This window comes from Oratosquilla oratoria, chromosome 43, assembly GCF_046742065.1.
Source record: "Oratosquilla oratoria isolate Oo_2021 chromosome 43, ASM4674206v1, whole genome shotgun sequence".
NCBI classification, from domain to species: domain Eukaryota; kingdom Metazoa; phylum Arthropoda; class Malacostraca; order Stomatopoda; family Squillidae; genus Oratosquilla; species Oratosquilla oratoria.
The window spans coordinates 9,827,169-9,840,710 of record NC_134819.1 but is presented as its reverse complement, the minus strand read 5'-3'; the positions used below and the strand labels follow the sequence as shown (position 1 = coordinate 9,840,710).

The window sequence follows — 13,542 nt, the reverse complement described above, 5'->3', positions numbered from 1 at the left end:
TAATTTCAAATTACTGTCCGCTCTAATAAAAATCACAATGTGTTTGCAGACCTATAGCGCCTTTGTTCATCACAGGTAGATACTGTTACAATGCGAATAGCTTGAGCAAATATTGTTTAGTATGAGCACACAGATTCTAATCTATAGTTAATTTTACCTTATAATACTTCCTCTCAGCTCTCCACTGCACTGTACTGTACACCCCACTGTACTTGATCTGTCTAAAAAAATCTGGCTTTTTGAGAATGTACCCCTCTCAAACAGGGCACGTGGACACTCATCCAATCAAGGATAGGCCGCCTGCTGAGGCGCGTACATAGCTTAGAAATATGGTTTCGCTCCGATCATCGGGGGTCTATTTTCTGTTAACACCACCTAATACAATAGAATACGCTTTATTATAAAAAGTTCTCCATTCAAAATCCTGCAGTTAATTTTTAATTGCCCTCATAATTGCGAACTACTTAATGCAGAATGTGTTCAGCGTCAAGCGCAAGGCTATCTTAAATGAACCAATCACCTCTGTTTTCATTCTTATTTGTAAACATCCACGAGAAGCTCCTAGCTGAAGATTTTAGCGTGTATTTTTGCCCTCATCATCTGGGGCCAACTTTCTGTTAACACCACATAGTACAATAGAACACACTTTATTTATAATAAAAAGTTCTCCATTCAAAATCCTGCAGTTAATTTGTAATTGCCCTCATAAGGCTGTCGAAAGGGAACCAATCACGCTGCCTTCGTTCCTGTATATAATTTGTAAACAAATAAATTCACATCTGTCACGTGTATGCATGCATGCATGCAAGCGCGCACATGTGTGTGTGTGTGTATTTACCTAATTGTATTTTGCGGGATAGGGAGCTATGCTCGTGGTGCCCCGCTTTTATATCTACATCCAGTTTATTCTTAAATTTGTGTATCGTCTTTGCACACACTATTTCTTCTTTCAAATTGTTCCAGACGTCTATTGTTCTGTGTGGGAAACAGCTTCTACTGTCTACATTATAATATTCAATGGTTACTAAACGTAGTTTAGCCGAAAAATTTTTCAGTAGCCTATACATATTAACTTTTCTTTGTACGTCTCATATGACTCCCCTGTCCTCTTTTGTAACCAATCTGTGAATGCTCGCTTCTTCTCTTCTACAACCTTCTTTGTTTCCTCATCCCACCATTCACTACCCTTTCTTCCATTTCCCCCTGTCCTTCTTGTTCCACACACCATCCTTGCACACTTTAAGACTCCCTCCTTGAACCATCCCCATTCCTCCTCCACCCCCATCTCTGCTCTATCCTTTACTCCCTCCCACTCCTCCTTCAGCTTCTTTTCGTACTCCTTCTCCTTTTCCTTTTCATTCAAGGAGTTCACTCTAAGAACCTCCCTACCTTTTGTCCCTTTCCTCCTTCTCCATCTATCCTCCACTCTCAGCTTACCTTCCACCAAAAAATGATCTGATATTCCCCCACCCTCTCCCCTTAGCACATGTACATCCTTAACTCTTCCTATCATAATCCTATTTACCACTACATAATCCATTAGCGCTCTATCTACCACCCTTCCCTCCACCACCCTCTCCCATGTGTACTTATGCTTGACTTTCTTCCGAAACACTGTATTTGCTATCATCAACTCTCTTTCTAGACACATTCCCACCATCAACTCTCCACTACGATTCTTTCCTGGACTTCCACACTTCCCAACCACTCCATCGATTGGACCATTTCCCACCCTAGCATCAAGGTCTCCCAGTACTATTACAAGAAAAGAAAAGAGAAGTAAAGCAAAAGGTAAAGGAGGCAAAGAGGAGAGCAGATGTGAAATGGGGTAGGAGTATGACAGAAAATTTTGAAAGTAATAAAAGATGTTTTGGAAAGAAATTAAGAGAGGAAGAGGAGGCGAATCAAGTAGGGAAGAAAAGGTAAAAGGTACAGATGGAGAGTTGATAATGGAAGAGATGGCAGTGAGGGGAAGATGGGCAGAATATTTTAGGGAGTTGCTGAATGTGAAGGAGGATAGGGAAGGAAAGATAGCTGCAGTGGGAAATGCGAAGAAAATGAGAGTGATGAGTGAGGAGAATGGAGGAGAAATAAGGAAGGATGAGGTGAAGGCAGTAGTAAAGATGATGAAAGCAGGTAAGGCACCTGGTCTGGATGGATGTCATGCAGAATGTCTGAAAAAGGGAGGTTCAGTGATGGTGGACTGGTTGGTGAGGTTATTTAATGTTTGCTGGAGAGAGGGTAGAGTACCGGAGGACTGGAGTAGTGCCTGTATAGTTCCTTTTTACAAGGGAAAAGGGGACAAGTGTGAATGTAGTAATTTCAGAGGGATTAGCCTGTTGAGTGTAGTAGGGAAGGCTTATGGGAGGATCTTAATTGAGAGGATTAGGAGAGGAACAGAAGGAGTAATTGGTGAGGAACAGTGTGGATTTAGGACGGGTAGAGGTTGTGTAGATCAGATCTTTGTGGTAAGACAGATATGTGAGAAAGCTATAGGAAAGGGGAAGGATGTTTTTTGGGCTTTTATGGATCTGGAAAAGGCTTATGATAGGGTAGACAGAAAGGCACTGTGGGAGGTTATGCAGATTTATGGGATAGGAGGAAAGCTTTTGGGAGCTGTCAAGAGTTTTTATGAGAGTAGTAGAGCATGTGTTAGGATTAGAAATGGAGAGAGTGAGTGGTCTGAAGTAAAGGTGGGACTTCGTCAAGGATGCGTTATGTCGCCCTGGCTGTTCAACTTATACATGGATGGGGTGGTGCGAGAGGTGAATGCTAGGGTAGTGAGTCAGGGATTGGAGATGGTTAAAGAAAATGGAGAAAAGTGGGAGGTGAGCCAGCTGTTGTTTGCGGACGACACTGTGCTTGTGGCAGGGTCAGAGGAGGGATTGAGGAAGCTGGTGGCAGAGTTTGGGAGAGTATGTGATAGAAGAAAGCTAAAGATAAATGTGGGTAAAAGTAAGGTGATGAGATGTACAAGGGGTGAAAGTGGCAGTAGACTGGAAGTGAACATTAAGGGAGAGAGACTGGAGGAAGTGGATAGTTTTAGATACTTGGGTGCAAGTGTAGCAGGAAAAGGTGGAGTGAAGGTGGAGGTAGAATGTAGATTGAGAGAAGTGAGTAAATGCCTTGGTGGTTTAAAGAGTGTAATGAGGAATAGACATTTGGGAATGGATGCGAAGAGGAGACTGTATGAAGGAGTGATTGTGCCAGCAGCACTGTATGGGGCAGAAACATGGAACATAAGAGAAGAAGAGAGAAGGAGTTTGAATGTGTTTGAGATGAGGTGTCTGAGAAGTATGGTGGGGGTTACTAGGCTGGATAGAGTGAGAAATGAGGAGGTGAGGAGGAGAACAGGGGTGAAAAAGGATTTGGGAGATAGGGTTGATGAAAGAATATTAGGATGGTTTGGACACATGGAAAGAATGAGTGAAGAAAGACTAGTAAAAGAGGTATGGAAGGCAGATGTGGAGGGAGTGAACATGAGGGGACGTCCTAGGATGAGGTGGATGGATGGGGTGAAGGGGGCTTTGGGGAAGAGGGGAATGTCTGTTGAGGAAGGAAGGGAGAGGACGGAAGACAGAGGTGAGTGGAGAATGGTTGTATATGGATGATGTTGTGACTGCATGAGGAGAAATGGTGGGGGGTGGGGTGGGGTGGTATGTGTGAGTTAATTTTGACGCAGCCCGAAGGGATTTCTCCCCGTCCTCGCCTTATATGCAAAGGGGGACGGAGAGGGGGGTCGCCGATTAAATGAAGCGGCCTTGCTGTGGATGTACTGTGTCTTGCGACACTGCTTCTGACCCAGGGCGGTGGGCAGGGTGCAGGGATGACCCGTCATCCAGGAGGTGCTCAGATGAGAGGAAGGGTGGGAGGGGTGTGGAGTGTATTTAGGGATGAAATGGGTGGGAGTGTTTTTATGCCTTTCCCTTTTTGGCTACCTCCCTTGGAAGGGGGAAAAAGCCTTGGTATATGTATGTATATGTATGTATGTATACATATTAACTTGTAACAGTAGCCTAGTCCAATTTCTGTGCAGAGCATGTTCATTTTCACCCATGTATACCCATCCAATCGGATCAATGTTAACACGCTTGCAAACTGTCATGCTCTATTATGCTTAATAACCAGAGGTGGGCGCACAAACCTTTTTTTGGGTTTCGAATCCAAACCCGAATCTTCGCCGGTTTTGGGTTCCGAACCTCCGAATAGCGAACCCGATTTTCAAAATTTCGGTGCAAACATTTATTCCAAACATTTGTCCGCAAACCTCCGAATCTTTAAAAAATAGCAAAGCGAACCTTAATTCCGATACCTTCCCAACATTTCCAAACCTAAATTTTACTCATTCCGAATCTCCGAATCTAAATTTAAAGCTTTCCAATTAAAAAAAGTGTTTTTTAAGATATCTACATTATTTATTAAACAAATTATTACTAGAAAAACAAATTATTAATACAAGACAGTAAAAAGTAAAAACAAAAGTTCACAAAACAAAACAGTAAAAACATTAAAAAAAAAAAAAAAATTCAGAACATTTCAGTCTTCACTCTTCACAGATTCATTCTAACTTGTCGGCCCTCTCTCTCTCTCCCTCTTAACCAACTTCAAGTTTCCCTTCATGAAGGTCAGGTTCTCAAAGTTCAGATTGGTCAGAGAGGCTTGCTTTGGCCTCAAAATGTCTGAGCCGAAGCTGAAGAGTCGTTCAGCTGAGGCAGATGAGGGCAGGGGAGTGTTATACTTGATGAAACAGTTCACCCAGTGCTGCCTGTGCTCCTTGGGGAAGTTTGCCGGGGAGATCTTCATGATGCTTGTGCCGAGAATGGCGCCCCCAGTGTCTACTTCCTTGCCGACCTCCTCCTCCAGGTTGGCCACCACCACAGGCTCCTCCTCATCCTCAAGAAGGAAGGCAAACTCGTCGTGCTCACTGGTGTGGCTGGCCACAGACTGTGGCCTGGAGGTGGGCTGGCTGGAGGCGGAGGCCACATCCCCCTCCTTGGACCTGATTTGGGTCACAAGGTCCGACACCATCTTGTCCCTCACCAGGTTGTACAAGTCAGGATTTGTCCTGCATATGTACTTGACCATCTTTAGACGAAACCTGGGGTGGAAGGCAGTTGCAAGGAGCTTCTCCTGGTCCTCAAACATGTGTTGAAACCTGAAAAGATTAAGATATGAGTTAATTTAATTATTGATTAATGATTATTAATTTTTTTTTTTCATTTCAATTACTATAAAATATTATATTTTATTATTTATATATGAAGGAGTGATTGTGCCAACAGCACTGTATGGGGCAGAAACGTGGAACATAAGAGAAGAAGAGAGAAGGAGTTTGAATGTGTTTGAGATGAGGTGTCTGAGAAGTATGGTGGGGGTTACTAGGCTGGATAGAGTGAGAAATGAGGAGGTGAGGAGGAGAACAGGGGTGAAAAAGGATTTGGGAGATAGGATTGATGAAAGAATATTAGGATGGTTTGGACACATGGAAAGAATGAGTGAAGAAAGACTAGTAAAAGAGGTATGGAAGGCAGATGTGGAGGGAGTGAACATGAGGGGACGTCCTAGGATGAGGTGGATGGATGGGGTGAAGGGGGCTTTGGGGAAGAGGGGAATGTCTGTTGAGGAAGGAAGGGAGAGGACGGAAGACAGAGGTGAGTGGAGAATGGTTGTATATGGATGATGTTGTGACTGCATGAGGAGGAATGGGCGGGGGGGTGGGGGGTGGGGTAGTATGTGTGAGTAAATTTTTGACGCAGCCCAAAGGGATTTCTCCCCGTCCTCGCCTTATATGCAAAGGGGGACGGAGAGGGGGGGTCGCCGATTAAATGAAGCGGCCTTGCTGTGGATGTACTGTGTCTTGCGACACTGCTTCTGACCCAGGGCGGTGGGCAGGGTGCAGGGATGACCCGTCATCCAGGAGGTGCTCAGATGAGAGGAAGGGTGGGAGGGGTGTGGAGGGTATTTAGGGATGAAATGGGTGGGAGTGTTTTTATGCCTTTCCCTTTTTGGCTACCTCCCTTGGAAGGGGGAAAAAGCCTTGGTATATGTATGTATGTATTATTTATATAATTATATCATATTATTATTATTATATTAAAATATTAAAAATATCTACCTTTCAGTGAAGCCCTTTTTGTCTCTTCCATGGTGCTCCTGTGTCCCCAGGAGGTAGGTGACGAGGGGCTTGGCATGCTTAATGCTGTTGTCGTCCCTAAGCAGGTTCAAGCTCTGGAGCACCATCAAGTTGGGAAGGAAGTTCCCCATGTAGGCATGCTGGTCTGACTGCATTTTGTCCAAAGCATTGGCAACTGGGGCCATAACTTTAACGTACTCGGCGATGACCTCGTTGTCCTTGTCAACAAAGGCGGGGATCGGGTTGGGGCGCATGCTGGTACAGAGATCATTGATCTTTTTACGGGTGTCCAGGTCCTGTAGCAGGCCAGAAAGCATCTTATAGCTGTCATAGCTGGAGTTCCACCTCGTCGCGCCAGGGACTTTTTTGCCGATAGCATCCTTTATCTCGTTGGCTGCGACAGTTCGGCGGCCCTGGGCATTCCACAAAGACTGTGCCTTGGCAGCCGACCTTCTGAAGATATTCCTGCCACCATGGTTCCATAGTGGGAACTTGAAAAAAGATAGAGTGAGAAATGAGGAGGTGAGGAGGAGAACAGGGGTGAAAAAGGATTTGGGAGAGAGGGTTGATGAAAGAATATTAGGATGGTTTGGACACATGGAAAGAATGAGTGAAGAAAGACTAGTAAAAGAGGTATGGAAGGCAGATGTGGAGGGAGTGAACATGAGGGGACGTCCTAGGATGAGGTGGATGGATGGGGTGAAGGGGGCTTTGGGGAAGAGGGGAATGTCTGTTGAGGAAGGAAGGGAGAGGACGGAAGACAGAGGTGAGTGGAGAATGGTTGTATATGGATGATGTTGTGACTGCATGAGGAGGAATGGGCGGGGGGGGTGGGGTAGTATGTGTGAGTAAATTTTGACGCAGCCCGAAGGGATTTCTCCCCGTCCTCTCCTTATATGCAAAGGGGGACGGAGAGGGGGGGTCGCCGATTAAATGAAGCGGCCTTGCTGTGGATGTACTGTGTCTTGCGACACTGCTTCTGACCCAGGGCGGTGGGCGGGGTGCAGGGATGACCCGTCATCCAGGAGGTGCTCAGATGAGAGGAAGGGTGGGAGGGGTGTGGAGTGTATTTGGGGATGAAATGGGTGGGAGTGTTTTTATGCCTTTCCCTTTTTGGCTACCTCCCTTGGAAGGGGGAAAAAGCCTTGGTATATGTATGTATGTATGTATGTATATTTTATTACAATTCACAAATTAAAAAATAATAAATAATAATTTACATCTTTTTAGTTTTTACCAAAAGAACAATAAATTATTAATTTATTAAATTTAAAAAAATAAAATTATTATACTCACTTTGGAAACATCCTAAGACGCCAGGAGGTTCAGTGTGTGTGCACCGCACCTCTGGTGTTTAGGCAGGCTAACCTTGGCTTCGTCAGCCTGGTCCAGGGCCTCCTCCATAAATATGACCTGAGGCTCGTCAGCCAGCTCTTCGTCAGGCTTGTCCTCGCCAGGTTGTATGACGATGTCCTCTTGTGCAAAGTTGACAAATGCACTTACATAGTTTGTGCCATTGTCTGTGGTTGTGCAGAGAATCTTGCTGCTGATGCTGAAGTCCTCATGCAGCTTGCTCAAGGACCTCGCCAAGTACTCGGCTGTCTGGCTCTCCTTCACCTCCTTCATGCCCAAGACTGCAGTCATCCTCTCCAGGGTGGCCTTGTCCAACCACGAGACTGTGGAGCCTATGAAGGCCCGGTTGTGGCTCGACCAGCTGTCGGCAGTGGTGGCCAGGTAGTCCTGCTTGGACATGATCTGGGTGAGCTCATTTTTGGCCCTGGCGCTCATATGCTTGATGTCGTCGCCAAGCTTTTTCCTGGACGGCAGCTTGAACTGAGGGTTCAGGTAGTTGAGGAAGGCCCTGAGCGCCTCTGACTCTGTTGTTATGGTGGGCAGCATGTCGCGGATAATCCACTGAAACATAAAAAAGATGTGTGAGTATTTGAAGTTAAATTTTTGTTATAAATTATTTTTATTTATTAAAGTTAATTAATTCATTAAATTATTTTCATACTAAAACAGTAGAAATTTTAAAAGTAAAACTTACCTCATAAAACAGGTCAAGGGCCTTCTGCTGGTCAAACCTCTCAGCCATAGCCTCCTCAATACAGCCCTGCCTGAGGCTTTTGGCATCCCGACCACCACCAGAAGCAGAGCGGCCACGTTTGCTGCTGCCATCTAAGGCTGCTTTTAAGGCAGGACTATCTAAAGGGTGCTTGGTGGCATAATGCTTCTTTAAGTTGCTGTTGGTGTCATTCTGAAGCTTCAGCCTCGCAGTGCAATTTTTCTTGGCGCAGAGGGCAAACCCGGCGTCCCTGCCGACACCACACTTGAAGAAGGACTTGAGAATGTCCCAGTTTGGTCGTCTTCGTTTTTTTCGAATTTTTCCCGGGATACGGAGGTTCGGATTCGCGAAAAAAAGACGTTCCGAACCCGGAAGTCCGAATCTTTTTTGATGTCGGTCCGAATCCGAACCTCCGAACCCAAATCCGGGATGTTGCCGGTCCGAACAAATCCGCGGATAAAGGTTCGCGAACATTTGTTCGGAACGCCCACCTCTGTTAATAACGTAGAAAAAACTGACATCTATGAGAGACTGATTAACGTAATTTTATATCAATCATACAAGGACCAAAAATGCCGCCCCTCAAAAAGTGCCACCTGGGGCGGACCGCCCCTACCGTGTGTTGGCATGGTGTGTAGTATAAAATTATCTTATGTTGTATTGTTTTATTATTTATTGCGATTGTGTGTGTAACATGTCGTACAGTCGTGTTGGTGTGTTGCGTGTTTGGGGAGTTGTGTATTTCCCCCTTTTTGTGAAGTTGGAGTATAAGTTATTATTCATTGTTTTATTATTTATTGTATTCATATTTACATTATGTATAAAAATAACTTGTATGAGATATTGCAAATGCGATGGACGTTCTTTTGCCCCGTGTAAAGCGGTGATTGTGACTAGTATTGAGCAGCCTTGTGGCATGTGCACCGGTGCACGCATTAGTTTGTCCGTGTTGTAAACAAATATATTAATTCTTAAAAGCTGTAATTTCGTACTCATTTAGCCACCCAATACAACCGCCCCCCCCTTAGCTACGCCACTGCCCGTGAGTCACTATCATGAACAGAACACCAGTTGTACAATAGCAATATGTATTGTTTGTGGCAAACATTTTGCCACCAGCTCCAGGATAATCCCCATTTCAACACTTACAGTATGTGTGGATTTGCTGCAGACTAATATGGTAAACAAAAAACACTAATAGTGTCAGACCTGTTATACAAAACTGGAAAACATAAAAATTAAATCATCTATGGATACAAACAATTTCTAATACAGAACAGGTAACACCTGTACATAAGAAACCTAAACATTATCTAAAAGTAACCATGCAATAATCTTACCTCACAATCCTCACGCTTTTCTGGTCCCTGCGTTGCTAGTACCCGTTCCTCTAATGGCACTTTTTGTATTGCTATATAGCCAGTTAATGGTTCAAACCATGGATCTTCTTGTCCAAAATTTACCTAAGAACAAAAACACAACAATGTCTCTTAAAATCAAATTGGAACAGTAAGTTTATTAACAACCAATTTCATTCACCCAAAACCTACCTGGAATGAAGAGTTCTTGGTAACAATGTGTGGGAACAGAGCAGCATCACCAATTTCTCTATGACGAATTTCATATGCTATGCCTTGATGTTCACCATTAACTGTGAATGAAATAACTGCTGGTTGAACATCCAGATCAAGGAAGCATCCAACAACATCACCCTTTCCAAATTTTATGCCATAATCCTGAAATGAAAGAAAAATTAAACATTGTCTTTTCATTAATACAACACAGCATGATATCCAACCTAAAATACAAGTAAGACATCAAGCAAACTCTAACCTTGAACTTGAGATTGCTTGAAGCTTTTGCAGTGCCTCCATAACCATAACTAAGTGGTTCCTCTCCAAGCATTAATCCAGTGTCATCAACTGACCAGCCTGCTCGAATAACATGAGGATGTTGTTCATCAGCTTCCAGATGAGGAACACTAAGATGCTCCATCACTTTCACTTCATAAAACACCTTTCCTTTGGTGAAGCCATATGTTGCTCTCACTCCATGCCACACATAACCAAAGCCTTGTCCAGTTAAAGGATATGCTGACAATCTGTCTTCCTTGCTTATGATGAGACTCATATCTGAATTATCTGAAAATTGCAATAATGTCACTCATTAAAATGTGACGATTCAAGCCAAATGGGCAACATGTATTCCACAAGATACTGAACATGGGAAAACATGAAAAACTTACACCAGTCAAGTACTACCAAGCTCTTGTCAAACTCGAATTCATTTTCTACACAAACTAACTCAACATCTGGTCTGGATCTCTTCGCTGCAGGTGTCATTTTTGTCCCTTCTGATGCCAGTTTTTCACCCCTACGCCCCTCTTCAGTAGGTTCTACCTTAACTTCTACTGGCTCCTCCTTTATATCCATGGATTCCCCATTGTCATATTCATGTTTAATTTCTGTTAGAAGATGGAAATGCAAACACTGATTGGTATAGCAACAATGAATAACATTGGTAACAAAGTCAAAACTTTCTTGTCACTTGAAAGGTATCTCGGTAATTAACAAACCTTCTACTGGGGCCTCTTCAAACCCTTCCTTGTCATTCCTTTCACAAGGTTCATCTTTTACAGCAGTCATGGGCACATCCTCATCCTGTAGTTCTTCTTTCACTTGCTGTGCAACCTCTTCTTCCTCTTCCTCAACTTCTGCTGGCACATCTTTCACATCTTGTTCTTGTTCCTGTTCTGGTTCCTCTGGCTCCTCCTCATCTTGCTCAGGCTCATTTTCCTGTTCTGGTTCAACCTCTTGATCAACAAATTCTGATTCATGTTCAGCTTGAGGCTCTTGTTCAAAGTCGTCTCCAGAGCCAGGTTCATCAACGAGCTCTGGTTCAGGTTCTGACCCTGCTGCCCCATCATCCTCCACATCTTCAACAAGACTTGTTTCACCACCTGTAAGTTTGAAAACAATGCAGTCACTTACATCTAATGGCATCAAGGGTCAATCTTCTTTTCCCAAATATTGTAAAGCACCAACTTTTTTTAGGGATATAGTTATCACACTTGTAAAGATATATGGACCACTATTTAGGAGACTGTATGAAGGAGTGATTGTGCCAACAGCACTGTATGGAGCAGAAACATGGAACATGAGAGAGGAAGAGAGAAGGAACTTGAATGTGTTTGAGATGAAGTGTCTGAGAAGTATGATGGGGGTTACTAGGCTAGATAGAGTGAGAAGTGAGGAAGTGAGGAGGAGAACAGGGGTGGAAAGGGAGCTGGGAGATAGGGTGGATGAAAGAGTATTAGGATGGTTTGGACACATGGAAAGAATGAGTGAAGAAAGACTAGTAAAGGAGGTATGGAAGGCAGATGTGGAGGGAGTGAACATGAGGGGACGTCCTAGGATGAGATGGATGGATGGGGTGAAGGGGGCTTTGGGGAAGAGGGGAATGTCTGTTGAGGAAGGATGGGAGAGGACAGAAGACAGGGGTGAATGGAGAATGGTTGTATATGGAAAATGTTGTGATGCATGAGGTGGATTGGACGGGGGAATGGGGGTGAGGTAGTGTGTGTGAGCAAAAAATTTTGACGCAGCCCGAAGGGATTTCTCCCCGTCCTCTCCTTTATATGGGGGAACGGAGAGGGGGGGTCGCCGATTTAATGAAGCGGCCTTGCTGTGGATGTGCTGTGTCCTGCGACACTGCTTCTGACCCAGGGCAGTGGACAGGGTGCAGGGATGACCCGTCATCTAGGAGGTGCTAAGATGGGAGGGAGGGTAGAGGGGTGTGGAGTGTTTTCGGGGATGAAATGGGTGGGAATGTTTTTGTGCCTTGTCCTTTTTGGCTACCCCCCTGGTAAGGGGGAAAAAAGCCTTGGTATATGTATGTATGTATTTAGGTGTAACTGACCGACTCTCACACACACACATAATGATCTTGGGTATACCATCCACCTTCCCTAATTTGATTCCCTGCCTCCTTTAGAAATATGGGCAAGAATTTCTGACAAATAATTCCCACTCCCCATATTGACTGAAGTGGAAAAGGGGAAATAAAGGCAAGGCTAGGAGCAAACATTCACCTGTTATTACTGCAGCTAAGCAAGCACAAAGAAATGGTTAGATGCCAATGGCAAGCAGTGGAATGCCATAAAGCCATGTAACCCGCCCAAACTTATGGCAAAACCCAATCACCCCAACATTACTATTTTTTCTAACAAATTTGTTCCACACTGGACCCAAACTTCTGTACTGTACTTTATTCATATACTTATACACCATTAACAGCCTTACCTATTCTCACTCACATACTTTCCCAAGCTTCATCACTTACTGCCTTGGACCCTCTCTGACCCAGTCACAAGCACAGCCACCAGCAAACACTACTGGTTCCCCTGCCACTCCCTTCAACTACCTTCACATTTCTCTTCCATACTATCCTATCCATATACTAGTTGAACAGCTATGGTGACTAACACAACCCTGGCATAGCCCCACTTTCCCTCCACAAGCAATGTCTCTAGCAAATAACTAGCTCTCCTCCCACTTCCAGCCAATCACTCACCCTTTTCAATCCCATTCCCAAGTATCTGAAATATCTACTGACCACAACTCCTTCCGCTTCTTTACTACCACCACCTTCACCTCTTCATAACACCATTCATGGTTCGTAAGAATAGCAAATTGGACCAGTTTTAGAGAATCAAAACAGATTTGTCACAAAATGGAGCATAATGCAATTTAATTGGAGTGCTGTTTGATTATTTTTGTGCAAGACTTGTCAGAATGAAAACAGAAAATACCACAATTTGTCACAAAACTGAACCCCTACTTGTCTTATGCTGTGTTTTTATATATAGTCAAAACAATTTAAGTCTTGAGTATAGACTTATCTTGAAAGCATGCAGCCACATCACTTATTTTATATTATTTGTTATTATTTGCTTGATTTTCATTTATTATTAGTTATGTCAATTTATTATTAATTACTACTTACCTGTTTATTTTAATTCTTATTTAAATTATAATAATCTTTATTTATTTTTCTTTTATTTATCATTATCATTTTTTTCCGCATCTGACCTTGTTATGGGCCAAAAGGTCTCCTGTCAGCATGCTCTGCCTTTGTAATCCTTTGTAACCAATCTTGAGATATTAATTAAGATTTCTGATATACCCTGGATATGCTGACATGACCAACAACCCAAGCTACAAGGCAGTTCGTGCTGCATTCTGGCCATGGCTATTTCACTTTCAAAAAATTGTCAACCCCACACATTCAACCCTCTTTTATCACATCTTATTCAAGAGAGGTCCATCCTCAGACATCCATCAGT

At 43.7% G+C, this 13,542-nt stretch overlaps 2 protein-coding genes across 5 annotated transcripts in view; both read right to left on the bottom strand.

Annotated features, from left to right (window-relative positions):
- The window catches only part of LOC143022126 (uncharacterized), a 70,456-nt gene that overhangs the window by 26,353 nt on the left and 30,561 nt on the right, over positions 1–13,542 (bottom strand). For all 4 annotated transcript variants that reach the window (XM_076180142.1, XM_076180143.1, XM_076180141.1 and 1 more), the window contains 5 exons: positions 10,774–11,157; positions 10,444–10,662; positions 10,032–10,339; positions 9,749–9,934; positions 9,539–9,661 (listed from right to left, as the gene is read on the bottom strand). In XM_076180142.1, coding sequence (XP_076036257.1) covers positions 9,539–9,661; positions 9,749–9,934; positions 10,032–10,339; positions 10,444–10,662; positions 10,774–11,157 — 1,220 coding nt within the window. The remainder of the gene's footprint in view (positions 1–9,538; positions 9,662–9,748; positions 9,935–10,031; positions 10,340–10,443; positions 10,663–10,773; positions 11,158–13,542) is intronic.
- On the bottom strand, positions 3,717–8,672 carry LOC143021834 (uncharacterized). The gene is made up of 4 exons (XM_076179603.1): positions 8,181–8,672; positions 7,502–7,753; positions 6,116–6,624; positions 3,717–5,155 (listed from the first exon to the last, which is right to left on the bottom strand). Exons 1-4 carry the CDS (start codon positions 8,670–8,672, stop codon positions 4,564–4,566), a joined length of 1,845 nt encoding a protein of 614 aa, XP_076035718.1. The 3' UTR covers positions 3,717–4,563.

Bases quoted from the DNA above. Each gene is read 5' to 3' on its own strand.
- LOC143021834 (XM_076179603.1), bottom strand. From the start codon at position 8,672: ATGTTCGCGAACCTTTATCCGCGGATTTGTTCGGACCGGCAACATCCC. The intron at 7,754-8,180 runs GTAAGTTTTACT...TTGGGCATGAAG, and splicing joins CCCTTGACCTGTTTTATGAG to GAGGTGAAGGAGAGCCAGAC. The intron at 5,156-6,115 runs GTAGATATTTTT...TAATCTTTTCAG, and splicing joins AAAAAGGGCTTCACTGAAAG to GTTTCAACACATGTTTGAGG.